At 35.6% G+C, this 21,350-nt stretch overlaps 3 protein-coding genes and 1 long non-coding RNA gene across 17 annotated transcripts in view; 2 read left to right on the forward strand and 2 right to left on the reverse strand.

Annotated features, from left to right (window-relative positions):
• The window catches only part of LOC134200438 (uncharacterized), a 400,183-nt gene that overhangs the window by 238,950 nt on the left and 139,883 nt on the right, over positions 1 to 21,350 (reverse strand). The window lies entirely within an intron of this gene.
• On the forward strand, positions 145 to 9,892 carry LOC101738301 (ATP synthase subunit O, mitochondrial). Of its 3 annotated transcripts, XM_004925839.5 has the most exons (3): positions 1,737 to 1,947; positions 2,185 to 2,376; positions 2,496 to 3,512. In XM_004925839.5, exons 1-3 carry the CDS (start codon positions 1,878 to 1,880, stop codon positions 2,837 to 2,839), a joined length of 606 nt encoding a protein of 201 aa, XP_004925896.1. In that variant the 5' UTR covers positions 1,737 to 1,877; the 3' UTR covers positions 2,840 to 3,512. The 3 variants fall into 3 exon arrangements, with proteins under 3 accessions (XP_062529333.1, XP_004925896.1, XP_062529334.1); XM_062673349.1 differs by lacking the exons at positions 2,185 to 2,376; positions 2,496 to 3,512 and adding an exon at positions 4,073 to 9,892 and having other exon boundaries at positions 145 to 1,947; XM_062673350.1 differs by lacking the exons at positions 1,737 to 1,947; positions 2,185 to 2,376 and adding an exon at positions 4,073 to 9,892 and having other exon boundaries at positions 3,407 to 3,694.
• Positions 2,818 to 21,350, reverse strand: part of Y-d (yellow-d) — a 26,679-nt gene continuing 8,146 nt past the window's right edge. The window contains exons 1-8 of one of the 10 annotated variants that reach the window (XM_062673209.1): positions 18,796 to 20,241; positions 17,289 to 17,494; positions 16,756 to 17,004; positions 13,722 to 13,888; positions 11,175 to 11,339; positions 10,700 to 10,871; positions 3,987 to 4,168; positions 2,818 to 3,413 (exon numbers count right to left, since the gene is read on the reverse strand). In XM_062673209.1, the coding sequence (XP_062529193.1) occupies positions 2,976 to 3,413; positions 3,987 to 4,168; positions 10,700 to 10,871; positions 11,175 to 11,339; positions 13,722 to 13,888; positions 16,756 to 17,004; positions 17,289 to 17,343 (1,428 nt within the window). In that variant the 5' untranslated portion in view covers positions 17,344 to 17,494; positions 18,796 to 20,241 and the 3' untranslated portion in view covers positions 2,818 to 2,975. 10 annotated transcript variants of the gene reach the window in all.
• On the forward strand, positions 11,881 to 20,436 carry LOC110385131 (uncharacterized). 3 transcript variants are annotated; one of them, XR_009975378.1, is made up of 3 exons: positions 11,881 to 13,132; positions 14,675 to 14,753; positions 20,238 to 20,436. It is a non-coding gene; the product is annotated as an uncharacterized LOC110385131 (long non-coding RNA). The 3 variants fall into 3 exon arrangements; XR_002430462.3 differs by lacking the exon at positions 11,881 to 13,132 and adding an exon at positions 13,147 to 13,279; XR_009975377.1 differs by lacking the exon at positions 11,881 to 13,132 and adding an exon at positions 13,299 to 13,636.

Below are 21,350 nucleotides of genomic sequence, written 5' to 3' on the forward strand. Positions count from 1 at the left end.
CAAATTTGTTCCTTAAACGTAGAAGACTTTCGAGAAAAACATATTATTGAGTGTATAGGTAGAATGATTCATAGATAACCTGCAAGCTTAACCCATTAGATCATGGATGGCTTTATACGAGGTAATAAAAATGTGAAATACTGTAATAAATTATTTATTTATGGTCCTATTCACAATGAATTATCGGAGTTTATAAACCCGTTATAACAGGACTGTCAAAAAGATAGTCTCAATAAAATTAGTAAGATCAAATCAAGCTCCAAAAACTAGTCCTGAAGAATAAGACGCTCGGTGTAGGTACTCGTCTTAAGCGATGCAACTGTTCAAGTGTTAAAATCGCACAGGCAGGTATTTTTTATTCTCCTACTTATTGCTTACTACCTCGTGGGGTTCAGCTAGCTTCACCGAACGTGTAGAGGAGCACGGGCTCAGCCTGGGATTATTAAATAATAATAATGCCTTTATTTCCCGAACATTTTACATTTTAAACTAAAAAATTCAAGTAGGTGTAGATAAAAAAAATAAAAAACAATGTATTCAAAACCAAACATAAGAGTAAAATCTATAGTTTTACTACAAAATGTCTCTCGTCTCGGTGTGCTTTTCGGCAAAGGCCTTCCAACTCTTTCCATTGTTTTCTGTCTGCTGCTACTCTAATCTAAAGGGGTCCAGAGGTAATTTTTAATTCGAGTTCCCATCTTCTTGGTTTGCTACCTCGGCTCCTCGCACCATCCCTTGGGTACCGTACTGTCACCTGTTTGCTACATTTTTCCTTTTTGCAGCGGAACATATGCCCTGCTCATCTCCATTTGAATTGATAAATACGTGACAGGATGTCTGTTAATTTCGTTTTGCGCCTGATATCTACACTTCTAACTTTGCCATTAGTTTTAAGCCTAGCATGCTCCTTTCCATACCCCTCTGACATCCTTCTAGTTTGTCCCTATGATATTTCGTCAAAGCCCAGATTTCGCAACCATATGTGGTGCAGGTTAGGATACAGGTATCAAATGTCTTCTTCTTGATCATAATGCCCAATTCCTGGCTTTTCATAATTTATTTCAAGGCCCAATATTGTTTCCATTCAGTTGCAATCCTTTTGTCTATTTCTTTAGACATTTGGTCATTATTATCCGGCCAAGATAAACATATTCCTCTACATATTCTGTCTATTTATCGGTATTGAATTTGTCATCATTTTAGTTTTGCTCCAGTTAATTATTGGAATTGTTAAATAACTATGTACTTAGTTTATGTTCTCGAATGATTTCCGCGATGAAAGAATAGCATCGTGCAATGAAAATCAAACCAGTAGAATTATGATTTGCGTAATTACTAGTGATAGTCTTGTGCGTCCGCAAGGACTGATAACACCATCCTGCTGATTTCTACTGCGAAGCAGTAATGCGTTTCAGTTTGTAGGGTGGGACTGACGTAGTATACAATTCAGACGTAGATCTCGTGTCTCAAGTTGGATGTCGGCATTTATGTTGTAATGTCAGCTTAGCCAGACGCCAACATAACCACCTAACATCACACATAAAAAATCGCTAACCGTACACCGTTAGGTTCACATTATGGCATTTAACTGTACAGTCAATAACATAAAGTTGCTAATTATAGACACACCGAGATCCAGAGATAATAAATACTATTAAACTATTTAAGCCTTTTCCCGTTCTCGTAGCAAAACCTTCATAGGCGTAATTTTATATTGACAGCTGATATTGTTGAAGGGTTTGATTTGATTTGTCGTTTAGGTGTATCAACTGTAAAAGTCTCGTGATCTCGTCTTGTTTGTTCCTTTACAATAGAAACTATTAATTCTAATATTAATTCTTTTTGTTTCATAAATTACAAATTTGCTTATTAATATCATGTCCTGCATTTTTAGAAGATTCATGTGTACCGTTGGACTCGCTAAAAAGCCGCCAATACCAGTATTTGGTCAGTTACTTAGTAGAATTTTAATTACTTAAACATAATATGTATTTAAATTACTTCGACATGTTACGGGTAAAACAAAAAGAAAAGTAGTAGCAGTACTTAAACCCTGCAAAATTCATTCTATTAAATGGCGCTATTAATCTTAAAAGTTATTCCGTTGAACAATGGAAAATTCAAAGTTAGCAAAATTCAAGGCAGCCTGTTCTAATTAATAATTCAAAATAAAAACATGTTTAGGTGTTGAAGGGCGGTATGTATCAGCACTCTATAGTGCGGCTGCACAAAAAAATCAATTGGATGACGTTGAAAAACATTTGCAAATTTTGAATAAAGAACTTTTGAAACCAAAAATGATTGATTTCATCGAAACCTGTGTAATTAATTCTGCAGCGAAGGCAAAGATGTTGAAACAGGTTGCAAATGAAGCTGGTAAACAATTTAATTTTTACACATATTTTGTATTACGATTTTTATATCGTTGATTTTCTAGTAGTATTTCAATTAATAAAGAATTTCCATAACTGTAGATACTACCTATTTTCCACCAGGAATGCCAGACACCGCCATAAACTTTCTAGAGCTTGTAGCTGAAAATGGACGTTTAAAGCTTTTGAGAAAAATGATCAACAAGTTTCTTGCTGTTATGGTAGCGCACAGAAATGAGGCATTATGTGAAGTAATAACTGCACAACCACTTGATGATAGTACCAGAAAAATCCTTATGGATGCCCTTAAAAAGTTCGTAAAGGAAGGCAAGAATATACAATTGACAGAGAAAGTGGATCCATCTATTATGGGAGGCATGATCGTGGGAATTGAAGATAAACACATAGACATGAGTATAGCGAGAAAAATTCAAATGTACACTGATATTCTGAAACAGTCTGTTTAATATTATCGTATTCAATGGTACAAAATAAAACAATAACTTAGTTCATAAAATACGCAGTGGTTATAAATATTTAAACTATGGCCGTGTTAGTGCCACTGAAACCTCCTGAGCAATTCTTCAGACAAGATAGTTATTTCTACAGAAATGATACAGCGCCATACTTGTAGGTACCACGAATGTGACCATTGCGAACGATAATATTTGCATGGTAACCAGGGTGCCGATCCTTTGGGGGATTAGTACAGGGAGAATCGGCCAGGATAATGGGAATCTTTTCAGCGTGGATCCTAAAGTTTATTCTGTCGGAGGAAATGGAGCCTGTCATTACTCGTTGAAAACTGGACGTGAGAATCCACAATTCTTGCTCCCCTTTGATATTATTCACCACTTTTAGCCCACTAGCAAATTGCAGGGTTTCTTTGTCAACAGCGATCTTGTAAAAGTTCTTGGGAGAAAATTCCGTTGCTGAATTCCAGCACCAGATACTGGGAGGGTTCATGAGCCCAAAGTACATAATGCCGTTTCGATCCATAGCTTCCGCTGCTGATTGCGAAGTACGCTCTTCCGGAAATTCCTGAAAAATAATTCTTATGAACTAGCAGAAAAGTTTATTTTATTTTCTACTAAATCCAGTATCATGTGCATGAATAAACTCTGAAAAAATAATAATTAATTATGTCCTTTATTTATTTACTAAGCCAGCCTTCTTTAAAATCTTTCGAAGGAAGTGGGAATTGTAACTCATCAATCCATTTACGTGAATTCTGAGGAATCCAAGATCAATGTTTCTTCTGGTTAAAATGTTGTTTTCATTAATGGGCTAAGTTACTTTAGTTGGCGTTCGTCCTAGTTGAAGTAAGTATTATATATAATAATATTATATCACTTTAATATTAGTATCACTTGCGAATACCACAGTGAGTGCAGTACCATTCTCTATACGTTATAATTCAATATTGTCATTGAACAGTTTCTCAACTCGGGGCGCATGTTATTTTTTTATTCAAAATAACAACAGATGTTAGAATTTTGAAATGTTGTCAGTTACGCAAATTTGTTTTGTTGACCTACATATGTCTTTTTATAATTCAAACGTAGCCTGTCTAGCTATTAAATATATTATGCGGTTGTAAAACATTAAACTTACGGCGATAGCTTGTGGATCAACTGTAGGGTCAACAAGGTACGAATTATTTCTTATCACTTCAGTTTTAACTACGTTTTCTGTTGTAGATGCTAGAGAATGGAAGTAGAGAAAACGGTCACGTCCTGTGCGATATGGAGACAGAGCCATACCAAGAACTCCATCCATCAAATCAAAAGATTCTCCTAAAATAAAAAAATAAAATTCAATATGATAACTATTTCTATTTAATTTCTACATTAGGGTTGTGAACTTTAAGTCCATATGATAGCATCAAATATTAGTTTATAAATATCATCAAACATAATAGGTACAGGGCATTTATTGTCAGTGATATTGATTTAACGTCAATTTGCTAAATGTTGAAATATAAATCTGAAATAGACGGATTGTTAATAATACATAAAATGGATTCAGTTAAATTCTTTTGGGTTCAAAATAATTCAATAAAGAATAAAAGTCCGTTATTATATTATCTATACTCTTGTATAAATAACCAATCATGAACTACTACACAAATTTTCTTCTATTTGTCAACCATATTTCTCTATTTGTTTAGTAGTTATTGACGAAATTTAGTGTTATGAATAAAACATTAGAAATATTTTAAAATAAAAGGCATAACAGTTAAGTATCAGTTTCTCCTCTCTTGATCAATCAACTTTTTAGTTGCTATTGATGAGCTTTATTGTGTATTAAAAAAAGCCAATATATAACGGAACGTAATTTCCGAACGTGCGATACCGCCCCCGCCGCCGCCTTACCGCCCGCTGAGACAGAGCTCTCTGAGCGCGAAAACACACGCCCTCAGCGCGCGCGACGACGACCAGTAAAATATTGCGAGTCTTAGTGTAACTGTACGATTCTCAACTCATTTTGTATTTTATTTTAGTTATTGTGTCGCTTTTATATTAAAACCTCATACCAAATCGGCGTAAACATTATTTCTATATCATCTTCGCCAACAGCCCGGAACAACGAACTCACGAAAACTCACAAAAGCCCGCCAGTCGGACTTGTAGTGTTAAAAATGGCGCCCGAACGTTTAGCTGTGAAGTGATATTTATATGAAATTATTGTGCCTACATGAACGATTTGTGTTTTCCTGACTTTACCGACTAAACCGTCGTCAAATAATGCCGCCAAAGAAGATGCCGAATTCCGAGGAGCGCGACGCGAGAGCCGCGTCGCCGCCCCACGCGCCGTCGAGTGACGCGCCGCCCGCCAGTGTTTGCTTCCGCCCGGAAGACATCACGATGCTGATCGACACCCTTCAACGAACGCAGCTAGACGCGTTCCGGGAGCTGTTAGATAGCGTCAGGCAGTCGGCGACTCCTACATTTGACCATCGGCCCGCCAACAACTTCAGCCGCTGTAAATCTGTATTCAGCGGACGCGCAGACGAGTCAGTAGAAGGTTTTATCGACGCAATAGAATCGTACAGAGACGCCGCCAATGTTCCCGATGACGTAGCCGTAAAAGGCATCTCCATGTTACTTACACACACCGCCGCTACCTGGTGGCAGGGTATCAAGCATCAAGTTTCTACATGGGAAGACGTCATCTCAAATCTACGAAGTGCTTTTGGTGATCGCCGCCCACCCCACAGAATTTATGTCGACCTATTCGCAGACGGCCAGCAGCCTATGGAGAAAACCGACCTGTTTGTCGCCAGGGCTCGAGCACTCCTCGCGAAGCTACCTCGAGGCGACCTATGTGAAAAAGTGGAGCTCGATATGATATACGGATTACTGCATAATAAAATTCGTAAACGCCTTCGTAGAGAGGAAATCACCAGTTTTAATGTTCTCCTGCAAAAAGCACGAAGTATTGAGGATTCTACGAAAGAAGCGCATACTTCAAACGCCGTCGCAGAGACATCAAAGGGTGCCGCCGCCGCCGCCCGCGCTCGACTCGAGCCGCCGCGGCCTGCAACGCAGCGTGTACCTACGGCCGCTGTAGAAGTTTCCCCGCGCCAACGTTCGTCAGGCGATAACGCCGACGCCACTCCGACCGCCGAAAAACCCGAGAAACGTCGATACTGTGTTTATTGTAAAAGTTACGGTCATACGCGTGATCAGTGTCGTAAATTGTTATTAAAACAAACCGCGAATGACAGTAACGATAACGTAGTTAGTAAAGTAAATAATATTAAATGTTACGGTTGCGGCGCGAGCGGAGTCATACGTTCTAATTGTTCCAAATGTAGTTCAAATTTTAGCGCGGTCGATTTTATTCAAATACCGCGAACGCGATCGCGAAGTACAACGACCGCTGAGACATCAGCTGTTGGTAAGTCGTCCGCCCAGGTGAGTAATTTGGCAAGTTTACCTATGGTTTTTACTGGGGCTGTACCTGACTTGTGTTTATCCAGTAGTGTTCATACTGAGCGCCCAAATTATGTTAATTCATCGCTACACACTGCTCAGCCAAGTTTGGTATCACGTAATAATGTAAGTACACCCTCCGTAAATAATAATTTTGCCCGTAAATGTAATGTAAACTCGTCCCATAAACGTGTTGATAAACAAATTATTTCAAATTTGCCGCGTTCCGACGATACGCCTTTGTTTACATACTTATCTCGTCCTGTTAAGCAGGGGGAGTGTTTTAACCGCACTCATGTACCTAGCGAATTGAAATCAGTATCTCCTAGGGAATTTTGTGTTAATCAGTGCGTCGTAAATAATAGACATAAATGGAAAACGAAACGTTCTCGTCAGTACCTGTCACGTGGTCCGTCACCGAGTAGGGCGACTATGATTTTTTCAGGACAAAACCAGGAATTTTATAATAAAAGTAGGGTGAACAAAAAAATTTCAGGACAAAACCAGGAATTCGATAATAAAAGTAGGGAGACCAAAAATTTTTCAGGACACAACCTGGAAAGTTGTGCACCGGTTAAAGGGACCACAAATTTTAATTGTGATAGTTTTGTCACCTTTTCGTCTGTAACTTCTTCGCAAAATGGCAACGCGCGACGACCTATTTTAGGTATAGAGATTTTAGGAATCCGAGGTAGGGGTTTAATCGACACCGCAGCCAAGCGAACTGTTGCCGGTTCTTCACTCTACGCCCTACTGCAACAGCATAATCAGTCTTTTGTGTCTAGTTCTATACGTGTTAAGCTTGCCGATGGTTCAATTCAAACGCGACAAATGTTGTCAACGACACTTGATGTAAAATTATTACCGGGTAAAGTTATTCCCATGGAATTTGTCGTATTTCCGGACGCCCAGGATAATGACACATTATTGGGTGTAGACTTTTTAGTAGCAGCTGGTTTAGCCATCGACTTCCATACTTCGACATGGCGCTACCATGGTTCTGAACGAGTTTTTCCATTGGAGTTCGAGTACCCCAGTGACCTCACGCCTTGTTCTGCTGCTGATTTCTTAAGAGAAGACGAGGGAACTATGCTGTGTCCTCCAGAGCGTTAACCGCCTAGCTTCTCTTCTGCAGTGCAACAAGGATGTCTTCAGACCAGGGGGAGCCCCAATGCCTTACGCTAAACATCATCAGGTTGATAGGAAGTAGCAAACCGACAAAATTCAGTTATCTGGTCCCAGTTACCAAGTAGGTGATCTAGTCCTTCTCTCAACGCACTTGTTAAGTGATGCCGCCAAAGGTAGAACGAAGAAGTTCATGCCTAAGCGTGACGGACCCTACCAGATTAGCAATATCGTTAGTCCTACTACCTATGAGGTTACTGATTTGAATTCGCAGGTTTTAGGGAAATTTCATGCTTCTCATTTGAAGCCGTATCATAATCAAACCGGTCAGGTCTCAGCTCCAGTACAGCCTCGACGCCTGCGTGGACGGCCCCGTCTTGTTGTTTCTGCCGAGCCACTAACGAGGCGTTCTAGTGACTCGGAGGGGGAGGATATAACGGAACGTAATTTCCGAACGTGCGATACCGCCCCCGCCGCCGCCTTACCGCCCGCTGAGACAGAGCTCTCTGAGCGCGAAAACACACGCCCTCAGCGCGCGCGACGACGACCAGTAAAATATTGCGAGTCTTAGTGTAACTGTACGATTCTCAACTCATTTTGTATTTTATTTTAGTTATTGTGTCGCTTTTATATTAAAACCTCATACCAAATCGGCGTAAACATTATTTCTATATCATCTTCGCCAACAGCCCGGAACAACGAACTCACGAAAACTCACAAAAGCCCGCCAGTCGGACTTGTAGTGTTAAAAATACTATTTTTATATCTTGCCTAGTATGTGTACATCAAAAACAAAAATATGCCAATACTATTTTTACTTAACACAAAAGTATCTATTTATATAATTAATACGTGAAGCAAAAACATGGTACCCGTTTTTACGAAAATTGCGCGGACGGAGGAGTATGAATTTTCCTACACTTATACAGAATATAGAGAAGGAGTGCAGAATGCATTTTTTTTTAAATTGTGCATTAATAATAAATTAAATCAATAAAAAAACTTTACACACACTACCATGAGATGACACACAAACATATAAGTATATTATAATTCTAGGGTCGGCAGACTAAAGCACATAAGTCAAAATTTTCAATTTATTTTTTATTACATCATCGGTTTACATTTTGCTCAACACACAATCTGACTAAAGCACATAAATCAAACTCAAGTATTTCATGGCGTATTCAAGCGGCGTTCTGTATCAACCTTATCAAATCCTAATATAACCAAACGAACTAAAAAACATAACTGGACTTATGTTCTAAGGAACACCATAAGTACAAAGTTATTAACGTAAGAAGTCTGACTTATGTTATAAAGAACATCAAAATGTAACATTTTTTTAGAGAAAGTGGTTACTTAAAAATATTTATAACGTAAACAATACTTCGGTAAGTGGTTTTAATTTACTAATGTTGTCGATTGTGCACAGTTTGTTGGTTAGTTGTGTGTGAGTGCTTAAGTATTTTAATTATTTAAGATGAATATTCAAAGAGGCAAGAAATTAGTTGAAATGGCGTTATCCACTCATCTGGAAAGCAATGAAGGTATATTTTTACATATCTTCAAAATTATGATTTGCAAATTACGTAATTATATCAATATTATATCATTATAAATAGATAATTGTCTTGTCCTTTTTTAGAAAATGTAAATCAGCAGTCGGTTTTGAACACAGATAACCTAGTAGTAGACGATCCTATACCGTCAACATCATCAGGTCAAGTCAGTAGTTTAACATACTATTCTGTACTTGACTTCTCTAGTGATGATTCTGTACGAGATCCATGTTATGAATTACCGAGACTTCCAATCACATCAAGTTCAAGTACTTGTGATGAAATTTCAATGAATCCTAATGTGTCTCCAAAAAAGAGTATACGTACTAAAAAAAGAGAGAAAAAAAACGTAACTTAGGACAGGCATACAAAACTTTAAAGGGAAATGTATATCAGATCGCACTATGCAAAAATAATAATTGAGATAAAATAAAAAAAAAAGCCCGCTGAGTTTGTTTCGCCAGTTCTTCTCAGGACTGTGGTTTTTTTTGGAACCGGTGGTAAAGATAACATTGTTATTTATATTTTGACATTCAACAAGTATGTTATACTGACATCTAAGTTGAAATAAACGATTTTGAATTTGAAAGAGTTACCTGTTTGCAGAATGAAATGTTTAGAACGTATACCTTAACTGATAGGCATGCCATATTTACAGAATATTGGCAAATGGGGTCATATGCAAAAATATCTGTATATTTGGCGTCTTTAATGGAAATTCAAGATAAATCTAAGTAAAGAATACGAGCTATTGAACCTGAAAAGCAAAAGCTTAAAATGAAGACATAAAAATACTTTTTTACTGTGCATGGTAAACGTGAACCTGTCTGCCGAGGATGTTTAATGAAACCGTTAGATGAAAGTGACAATTTTATAAAGACAGTTGCTATGAAAAGGAGATCATCCATAGGGGGTTCTCAAACTGATGATATAATATCTATACAGCCATTACCCATATCCATCGAGAAAAAAAAAGATTTAATTTCGCTGCTCCCTTTAATACTAGATATTTTCCATGAATTTTAAATAAGTCTTCCCACGTTGGAAACTTTACGAAATACTGATCCAGATATTTTAGAACTCGATGAAGAAGAAGAATTTTAATTAAACATTGAGTTGTTATTTACATTTATGACTTATATTATTATAATATATATCTTAATTGTTGATCTTTTTCACTTAACTCATACTATTATTGTGTTCCTTATAACTTAAGTCATCTAATTATTAAATAATCACATTAACTTTAAAATATTTAATTTTAATAATAAGTTAGTGTTATAGACTTATATAATTCAAATAAACATTATTAAGTTTGTCAATGTATAAGATTCTAAATAGTTTTTTTTAATTCCTGTAAAGTAGAGTTTTTTGACTTATGTGCTTTAGTCTGCTGACCCTAGAATTATTGTTTACTCTTTATTTACTATCAAACTTTTGTTGTTGCTCAAAGTCTGTGGTCAAATTGAGAGTAGGTTATTATTGTTTATCTTTAATATTACTTGTCCATAGTGTAGTCTTGGCAAAATCTGTGATTATAGAAGTATAACAGACCTTTACAATAGAACTATAATAATGTTCGAACTTATAATTTCAATTAATTATAGTTGAATTTCGACTACTGTGGGACCACTAGTAATAGTAATAGTCTACCAAGTTAAACTTTAAGATTCAACCCTAAGCGATATGAAAATAGCATTACCGTCAATAGTAAATGTGCCTCGAGAAGGATAGGGGAAGAAATATTTGTTGGTCACCCTCCATGAGCGATCGTTAGCCACATCTAAGACTAGTAGTCCAAATCCAGACACGTCGGCGACGTATACGAATGTGTTAGCGCAATCTCCCGGGAACTCAGGTCTTACATCGACCACCTGAAATTATTGCTCATAAAATAGTACTCAAACATTTTTAGTTCCTGCAAAAGGTAACCACGCGAAATTAAAAAATGAAAATAGCTTTAAAATTGTTTACAATAACATTGTACGTATGTGCGCAGTTACTAAATCAATGTAATAATAAATCCAAGAAGACAAATGCTCAAGAATTAGAAGTCTTAATATGAAGTTGAAATACGTACGAACGACTTGGTAATGTCGAATATTGAATAGACTACGGTAGATAAGTTAAACTTTGACGCATTTGTCGCAATTTGGTATGTTTCAAGTAATACTCACGGGTGTAATAAATAAAGAGGGTGAAGTGTAACTTGATATGTTGACGACATGCCGATACACAAGTCGATCTGTGGCCAGGTCAAACGCTAAGACCTGAGGTGGACAATATTGTGTATCTCCAATCTTGCCGGCGTCCATTATCCAGAGACGATTGCATTCATCAATCTGAAATAATAAATAATTCATCAATCTGAATATAAAATAATTTATTCGAGATTTTATGCCTATTTTGTTAGTTTTGACATAATCATATTGCTGTAGACAATTTGAGACGTTTGGTAAAGAAAACAGCGACAAATATTATTGATATTCCTCTCGTGATGTTAGCTTAACACTATTCAAAAACCTGAAGAGACGAAAACAGGCGAAACTCTGTGGGTGCAGGGTCAAGTATATATGGCGGTTATGGCATTAAACCTTTTCAACCAAACTTTCCTTTAAAATCAAAACAAAATTTCCTGAGTGCTTAGAGATGTGTATAAATCGGCGTTATCATTTTGAAAAACAACATTTTCTGTAGCTCAATTCCGCAATCGATGGTTTTACGTAGTGGCAGAAGCTCTTATGAGCTTACATATTTGGATACTTCTGTGGACCGCACAATAAACAGCTTCAAAATTATTTTGAGTTTAATCGGTACGAGTTTTGCTATAATCGGTGGAGCTTGACCATGATCTTTTGCGCAAGTTCTTGTTGTAGGTAAGCCACTTTTCATCACCATCATCTTTCCAAAAACGGTTCGGTTTCATTATGTTTTCGTAGATAATCGCAAATAAACACACGATTCATTAAGTTTCTTTGAGTGAGCCCATATAGCTGCCAAAAATCGAGCTTTTTTCGTATATTCAGACATTTTAAATGGGTCAAAGCCGTTTGGTGGCAATTCCACTCCAGCTATGTCATAATTACTAATATGCTGACTTGGCGCCCATTTTTCAAATATCACATCAACGGTTCGTACCAGGTCGACCAGAGTAAGAGTAAACATTATCTTTGATGTCAAAATTGTTGGACTCAAAACACTTGAACCAAATTGGTCCGCAAATTTTGTTCGCGGATTGTGTCGCTTTTTTGAATAGAATTTTTTTTGAATTTTTTTGAATTGGTTTCGTTTGCTTTACTCGTTTTAGCGGACAAGAAAATAATAGAAAATTAGCGGAAAATCGTTTTACTTTACCAGTTTTTTCATTTAATCTATTACATGATATTAAAATCAGCTAAATACGAACAATGCAACCATAGATTTATTAGTGCAACTTTTTATATATAGAGTAGGTAAAAATATTTCGCCAACCTGGTATTGTTTTAAACTTTGTAATAGAATACATATTGAGCACTCTGGATCCAAACCAGCCTTTAGGTTAAGGTAGTTTTGATGTTAATTTTGAGTTTTTGTTTTATTATTATTAATATTTGTTTTTTTGTTTTTTGTTATTATTATTGCTTTTGTTTTATTCCGAGATTGTGGTTATTATTTTTATTTAACTTTGGTATACTATATGAAATGTTAATGAATGTAATATGGATGCAAAATCTGAAGTAAATGAAATAAATAAATAGCAGCTATAGATTAGGTATAATGTAGTCTATCTTTTGTATATTTATTATTTACAATCTAATACATCCCCACGACTCCCTAGAAAAATAAATAATGAAAACTAAAGAATAAAATAGTCGGAACATTGGAATTTTTCACCTCATTTCTCAATGTAGATGATGACATAAACGTACAATCTATTTATGGTTTGTGCTAATTACAGTCAACTTTTGATTGGATAGTCGTTAAATTTAAAAGAGACTATTTGATTTTTATAAATGTACGTAAAATGATTTTAACCTACTAGCATAGGAGAGTGCAGTGCCTGCTTGCCTTCACAGGTTAATAAAACTGTGTAAAACTGTAAAAAACATGTTGAGAAACACCTACGCCACAAGGAAAATCTTAGTCTGAACTTAAGGTCAGAGTAGCCTTAAGATAAAGCCATGAACAATTATTTATTACTATGTAAATTTTGTTAAGAATAACACTATTTCAAAGAAGAGATGCGGAGTATAATAGTATTATTACAATTTATGAAAATAAATCTGAGCGATCGAGTAGCAAGGTCACAATCCTGAATTTCTCGAACCGTTTTATCATTTGTTCGTAGTATCTAATAACATCCTTATCTTAATTTTCTACTGAACTCCCTGTTCCCTCAATTGTGGTCTTGGTTATTAGTTATAGGGTGTGTACCTATTTTTGAAGGTAGCTAGATTTTTATGTGTAATGTAAACATGTGCTGATCTGATTTAAAGAAGATTTAAACTAACTTCACCGCCAAGCAGTTTTAGGGGGAAAACCGGAACAACCAAAATATATAACTAAAAAAATGGTGTCGGTGTACCTCGAGAGTATTTGGAAATGTTTCCACCTCAAAACCCTGAGTTTGTTTAAGAGTTTGGGCTATCTATCAGTCATGGTAATTTTAATGGATAAGTTTTTGTTTTTCAAGAAGTAATAATAGTAGTAGTAATAGTAGTAGTCAAGTAGTAATAGGTACTCACCGCAACTCTAAACACAGAAGTTAGTCCTCCGCAGTTTTGCCCCTGGTTTTCGTGCCAAGAATAATCCGGATAGGCAACGATACGTCCCTCGTCGTCTACAGTTCCAAATGTCACAGGACGTCCTTCGTCAAAACGAGGTATTGTCACAAATATCCGCGATTTTTTACCTGATGTGATAAAAACATGTAAATTAATTACAAAACTTAAGTGTGACTCGCTGTTAAATTTGTATTTCAAAATACTCCTATAATTTGATGGCTAACCTAAAAAATGTGTATTTATTCAGAATAAAACCTATTAAACGTATACATACTTTTTTTTATCCTGTTTAGCCCCGATAAAAACGTAGATAGTCAAAAACGCATTTAGCGAAGTCGTACATTCGTGAATGAACCTCTTGATATTAAATGGTTAATATAACAAAATATTTTACAACGAAGTATCAAGTAAAGTGCAACATAGTGTAGTGCAAGAAGTAATGAGCTTAAAATGTATTGAGCCTTCGAGTAGAAATAACCATCATACTCTTAATTTTCATCTGTTTGCATAGATTACGTAATCGTATTCTTTATACCCTTATAATATGTAATATAAAACCTCATGCAGTACTTATACAAGCAGAATATAATACTTATAAAAGCAGACACTGTTTAAATTATTCGACTTAATTTGAACTGAAACAAGAAAGAACCTTTGCGATATAGGAAAGATACAATTTATAATTTTATTGAGATAAATAAACATAATACGTTGAAGCCTAATCGTTTGAATTATTATCGTTTGTTTTTTATTAAGTGACAAAAGCTGGTATTATATTTATATTTAAATGTATAAACATAAGTATGCATATATCTGGTTGCCATAGTACAGGGACTACTATATAGTTTGGTACAAGATGACCGTACGTGACGTGTCCCCGGTTATTATTATATCTTCATTTTTTGTTATTTCAGTTTTGATTTAAATTGGCCAAGAAGCTTAAGGCCTCGTATGAAATGGTTGCAGGCGCACATACTCGTAGACACGTGTTAGGTATGTATAATATTTAAACATGAGAAGAATCTGTGCGTCAGCATTACATATGACATTACTCAAAACGGAGTAAGTACCTATTCAATGCGGCAATCTGTCCGTCAGGTCACGGACGATTCGTATATGAATGATAGATTTGGTATTTATATTACCCATATTACAGGAAATGCTAGTTTGGCGACAGATGACCGAAAATAGATATATAACGTTATAATATTAAAAGTAGAACATTTATATTGAATCACTAATAATATCGTTTAAAATTAGCAACACAGATAAATTTGGCTGGCCAATCCACACGTTACCTTGGTTTGTTGATGTTTTTTTAATAGTTCATAATAATAAATTAGCACGTTTATTTTAATTAAAAGAATAAATTTATCTGCGATTCCTAGTTCCTTGTCCAGATAAAAAAATATAACGTCGTAAAATGATAATGTTTCTATTGAAATCGAAAATGTCGTATACTCTTAGAAATAACAGACGGAAAATCCAAGACATGGCAATGCATGCTAATGACCGCAACTTAATGCAACTAATCTGACTTATCAAGTGAAGCAAAACAAAGCTGCACGTGTGTATGTCTATAGTTGTATATATGTAGATCTTTCTGGAGCTAAAGTGTGCTGTAAGATTTTAATTGTAAGATAAATCATTTTATTTTGGATCGTAATTTGAAATGGCCATTACGGGATGGGTCGGCTAATTTATGACGCAATGCATTCAGATTTGCAGAGTAGGGCACCCGTTGAACCCATGCAATTTTTTGATTTCAATATTATTTCCTGGTCTTGACTACTTATAACCAAGTGAGCTTTACGCTGGTCGGCCCATGTTAACTAATAAAAGAACTAATAAAAAATCACCGTGATAATAGACCTTAAGTTATTTATAAGACCTAGTGATTAGAATGGCGATATATGCCACAAGTGGGAAGGTGGAGGTTTACTAACCTTATTCTCTACCGTTATTCTCTTGTATTTATTTATATACGTTACAGTTATATAAGTTAAAGACATTGACATTGAGTCAATTATTGTATTTTCTCCTCATTATATTTTCTTCGCGGCTGTAATAGCAACGGTGGTGGAGTTAACCCATGCAGACTTACAGTATGCCCTAACGGATATTGTGTATTATGGAATTAATAGATCCTGTTTTGATAATTCCGAATTATGTGTTTTAATTAAAATCGTTGAAACGTAGTTTACGGATTTGCTGAATTATGAATATAAAGGCTTCGTCAAACAGAACGCGTACTTAACGCGCGTCAGAGCGCTAAACTGACGACGTGCTATGACGCCGAGATGTGTTGTACTACTATGGTAATAAACTGTCAAACAGAGCGCCAGCGCTATAAGTACGCAACGCTCTGTCGCGGCGTTATGACGCTTTGCGTCAGCCGTTGTAATTTTTTACAAATTTTATTTAAGCGTCCGAGTGAATCTGTATTAAAATACTGGATAATGCCCGAAAAGTTGATAGAATTAGTTAGAAAATATTCATGCTTATACAATGCCACATCTGAATCACTCGATATCTTAATACTTTTAAATTTTCAGACTGCTATATGCAGCGGATGTTACGTTGGTCAAGGAGCGTTAGGCTCATCTAGTCAATTTGTGTGACTTGAAAAGAGCGTGACGTTAAAACGCAGCGCTAAGTACGCGTTCTGTTTGACTAAGCCTTAAGTCAACGCAAAACATTTACGTACCAGTCAAACCGGATTACTATTCTAAAGACGTACCTAAACAATTTGAAAATCATATTATATAGCATTCTTCTTATTTTTCGATATCGAAATAAAAAATATATCATAGGATATTATTATGTAGGCTTTGACCATAATAAATACCACTATGGTCTCAATATTACCTTATAAGGTTAAGGTTTAAATTTTTACATTTAAAAAAAAAAAATGTTGTGCGAAACGTTAAATCCTAACTACTTTAATAAGACTATTTGACTATTAAAGCGATAGAATTAAAGAAAATCAACTGACCTGACCTATGTTGCACATCGACATCAATCGGCACCGAGGACCCAGGTACGTAAAATCGTTTCTCTAATGCATATGACCGGGCTTCTTCGTTCGGAAACACGAACTCCAGTTCCGCCCATTGCCTCACCACGCGGAGATTATTCTTCGCTCCGAGACCGGGCCAACAGCACGCCAAACAATATGACAATAGAAAAAATCGCTCGATTCCGTACGACATTTCCAGTTTAAAAGCATCCAACAGCTGAGGATCTGTGGATTTGAATAACAATTGAAAAGGATGCATTTTGCTTAAAAAATCACAAAATTAAAATGATTAATAGAACACGTCTGCACATCACTTGATTTATTCTAAAATGCAAGTAGGTACGAAATCTTAAAACATCTTTTTTAAATTGACATAAGGATAATTTATACACAGAGCTCTTCATAGTTTTTTGTTATTTTGAATGAATCGAACTTTAATGAGGTAATCAAATCAAATTTATTTAACATAATCAATGAATAAAATATTTCTTCCAAAAGAATACAATTACCATATTGACGGAAGAGTGCATTACAAGCACCGTATCTTTGCAGTCTTGGAACCATGACTGTTTCTCGGTGTCTTCGTTATTAGAAGAAGAAATTTCACAAATTCATTAACAAATTTCGTTTCTCTCAATTCGCATAGACTTATGTATTCTCGAAATTATCGTTCGTAGAAACTTTATTTACACAGCCGCGGTTGTTTTGAGCAGTACTTAGAAAATATTAAAATCGGTATTGCTTAGAGAATAATAAAAAAATGATTAATTAATTTGTAATTCAGTAATAAATTTTATTATAAAATACCTTCTGGAAGATTTATATGTTTGGTAAACTATTTAGATACTGTTACAGAATATCTAAAGCAATTTATGTTGTGATATTGGGTGCTGTTCTTACTAATGAGTAGTTTAGACTAATTGGCATCACATTGTGTTTTCCATATGGTAAACTGTGTCAGATAACGGTTATCTAAGCTATTTTACTAAACAGGTTTTTCTAAAAAATACTGAACAACCGCTTAACGTAATTCAAAATGTAACGCTAATTTGTGTGTTAAAGGTTCATTTTGGCAATCCGTATACAAAATGAAAATTATATTGGGCTATCATTTGTATCCTTTCTAGGACATATTTTAATTTCAATCACAACTCACTCAAGATCTTTATCGTGCAGTATTTTAATATAATTATAGTTTTTTTCACATCTAATGATTAGCTTAATTTAATAACGTGATTGCACAAGAATTTTGTACTATACTTGTACTTATACTGTAAAAATTAACAACTCATGTCGAAACTACAAAAGCTTAAGTTCATTGACCGTTTGTTTTTAGAGTTCCGTATATATCAACGACAAACCTTTATCAATTTACTCAGTCTATCTGTTCCTGGCGACAATATATGTAGTGCTTATTAGTGTAAACTAGTTGTTGGGCAATAAACTGTCCAAAGTCCCAAAAAGAAAGACGGACACCATTTGTAGGAAATTTTCAAAAGTTTTTGATATACGTGAACCGTTTTGCAAAGGTTTCATAAAATTATGAATGAATATTAATTCACGATAGCACTGCATACTCAATTGAATAATAAAATAAAATTCAGTTGCAGGTTATTTTATTTTTCTTGAAAATATTTAGGCTAGAACCCGATTGCATTGCCACCCATCAGGTCCAATTGTAAATCTATACCACCAAAAGGCTCTCTTCACCAAACAAAAAAAAAACAAGTCAAATACAGAACCCTTAACCGTAGTTAATTCGACACTTGCCCAATTTGTTATGTTTGAAGATTGAACGAACTTTGCTTGACACTTTTTTAAATATTAGATCTGTCAATAATATAAAACGAACGTACCTACATAAGTTTTGCGGTTTTTGAGATTTAAATAATAGTTTCATTGTATGTTCAAGTTCACAGTAATATCGTAGTTAATATATTATTATCAAGTAACAAATAAATCACATCGACGCTTCAAGTCAGTCTTTGAAAATGGTATTTTCATAAAATACTTTACGTTAGTTAATTTTGTAGTTAAGTAGTATTTAATATTCAGTTTTAAACAAAATAAAACGTATTTATTCACTGCACGGTATCTTTTGTAAGTCGATTAATAATTTAAAACGCATCTCTACATCTAACAAAAACTCACATTTATTATTATGACTAAATTAAATAACTTTGTAAATTCGATTCAGACGATCGTCTGTTTATAAATCTGAATCCCTTTTAAAAACAAAACTGTATTGTTTTAAATATAAGGAAAATTTGTTTCCTTATCTTCTATATTGCGTTGTAAAGATAATCTGAGTCGTCTATTATCAAAGGTGGCAATCTGTGCATTTGGACAAAAAAATGTTATTGATATGTCAATACAGATTGATTTGAATATAATCGTCTCCTTCAAAGAATACGGTTCAAAACCTGCATTAAATAAAGGTTAATACTTAACCTGTTATTTATCTAAGATGTCGTTCAGAAGAGTTTTGTGACTGCCAATGGAATACAAAGTCAATAATTCGTTTTTCTGATTTACCAACAATTGTCCAAAAGTCACATTGCCGGCTTTGATAATAGTCGACTCATCTGTTCTGAAGTAAGTTCTGAACCTGATAATCATCATCATCATCATCTCAGCCTGTCCATTGTCCACTGCTGAACATAGGCCTCTCCAAGTGATCTCCAGTGCGGCCGGTCCGATGCCACCTGCATCCAACGTGACCCAGCGGTTCTTACCAGGTCGTCGGTCCATCTCGTAGGTGGCCGTCCCACACTGCGCTTGCCAGTACGTGGTCTCCACTCGAGGATCTTTCCGCCCCATCGGCCGTCCGATCTTCGCGCTATGTGGCCTGCCCACTGCCACTTCAGCGTGCTAATCCTACGGGCTATGTCAGTAACTTTGGTTCTTCTACGGATCTCCTCATTTCTGATTCGGTCCCGTAGAGAAATACCAAGCATAGCCCTCTCCATAGCTCGCTGCGCGACACTGAGCTTCCTAAAAAGATCCCTTGTGAAGCACCACGTCTCGGAACCGTAAGTCATCACTGGTAGCACACATTGGTTGTATACCTTTGTCTTAAGGCACTGAGGGATTTTGGACGAGAACACATTTTTTAATTTACCGAACGCTGCCCAGCCGAGTTGGATCCGCCTACCGACCTCTCTCTCGAAGTTGGACTTACCTAATCGGACTGCCTGTCCCAGGTATATATATTCGTCTACAACTTCAAGAGTAGAGTTCCCAACAGTTACTGGGGTGGGCTTAACATGGACATTGAACATGATTTTTGTTTTATCCTTATTCATTTTAAGGCCCACTTGTTGGGAAACTCTATTGAGGTCACCGAGCATCTGCCCCAAATCTTCCAGCGTCTCAGCCATGACTACTATATCGTCAGCAAATCGAAGGTGTGTGATGTATTCGCCGTTTATATTGATGCCAAGTCCTTTCCATTCCAGGAGCTTGAAGGAATCCTCTAAGGCAGCGGTAAACAGTTTCGGAGATATGACCTGATAATCACCAACATTAAATTTGAAGAATACGAAAAGAATTAGAAGTAATTAAACACAACTTTCTGCTGTTTAACTTCCCAAATTAAAATTTAACGAGTGTCCCTCTAAATATGTCTTAATTTTATTAATAAAACAAATAAAGTTTTTTTGTTTTCATTATGAATAAATAAATACAGAAAACATTTAGAGGATATCTCTTGCTGTATCTACAGCTTTGATCAACAATAGTAACTGTTGATCGAAGATCTACAGCGACGTACGACGAAACCATGACTATAAATATTTATACTATTCAATTTACGGTAAATTTCATTATAATTAGACGACACACATACCTGGATATCCAAACTGCCGCACCTTACCGTTCCTATAACGGATCGCATTACTTTCTGCCCATTTACTACAAATATTTGTTTTAAATTCCATTTTGTTAGCCGATAATTTAGGCCAATGGTCTGTGCGAGTTCGTTTCACAAAAATTATACGCATTTTAATGAGATGGCGCCCAGAGAGCCAAGGTTCGATCTCTGCGAATTCTTACGCCATTTCTAAACGCAACACTTCAAGCAATCCTCACAGAGTACAAATTGCTGAATCGCCATTGAAGAATAGTACTAGTTAGTAAAACAAAGCGAGATGTACGCGACGTGATGAATTGTTTTTACCTGGTCATATAACATGCACGTGCATTGTAAATTTACCAGCTTTTGTGGTTTATATATTTGTACTATTTAGGTACGAATGTATATAATATACACGATAACAAATTCGTCAAATCGAATACTGTTACGTAATATACAAATTATTATATAAAAATGTTAAAGAATATAATATACATAAGTACAGTAAGTTGCCTTACCATTTGAAGCTTTTTTTTCAAATCCACCGAAGAATTATAAAAGTAAATATTTGAAAGTAATTGTAGCATAATTTTTTTATACTACTTATAAGGTTGTGGTTGTTTTTAAATTGACTGGTGTAGTTTGAAGTATTGTGAGGCTGTACTATTTGGTACAGTCATCTTGTCAATTTATGTTAGTAAAAAATCATATTTTCTCG

Source organism: Bombyx mori, chromosome 17 (genome assembly GCF_030269925.1).
Source record: "Bombyx mori chromosome 17, ASM3026992v2".
Taxonomy (NCBI): domain Eukaryota; kingdom Metazoa; phylum Arthropoda; class Insecta; order Lepidoptera; family Bombycidae; genus Bombyx; species Bombyx mori.

Bases quoted from the DNA above. Each gene is read 5' to 3' on its own strand.
- LOC101738301 (XM_062673349.1), top strand. From the start codon at position 5,120: ATGCCGCCAAAGAAGATGCCGAATTCCGAGGAGCGCGACGCGAGAGCC.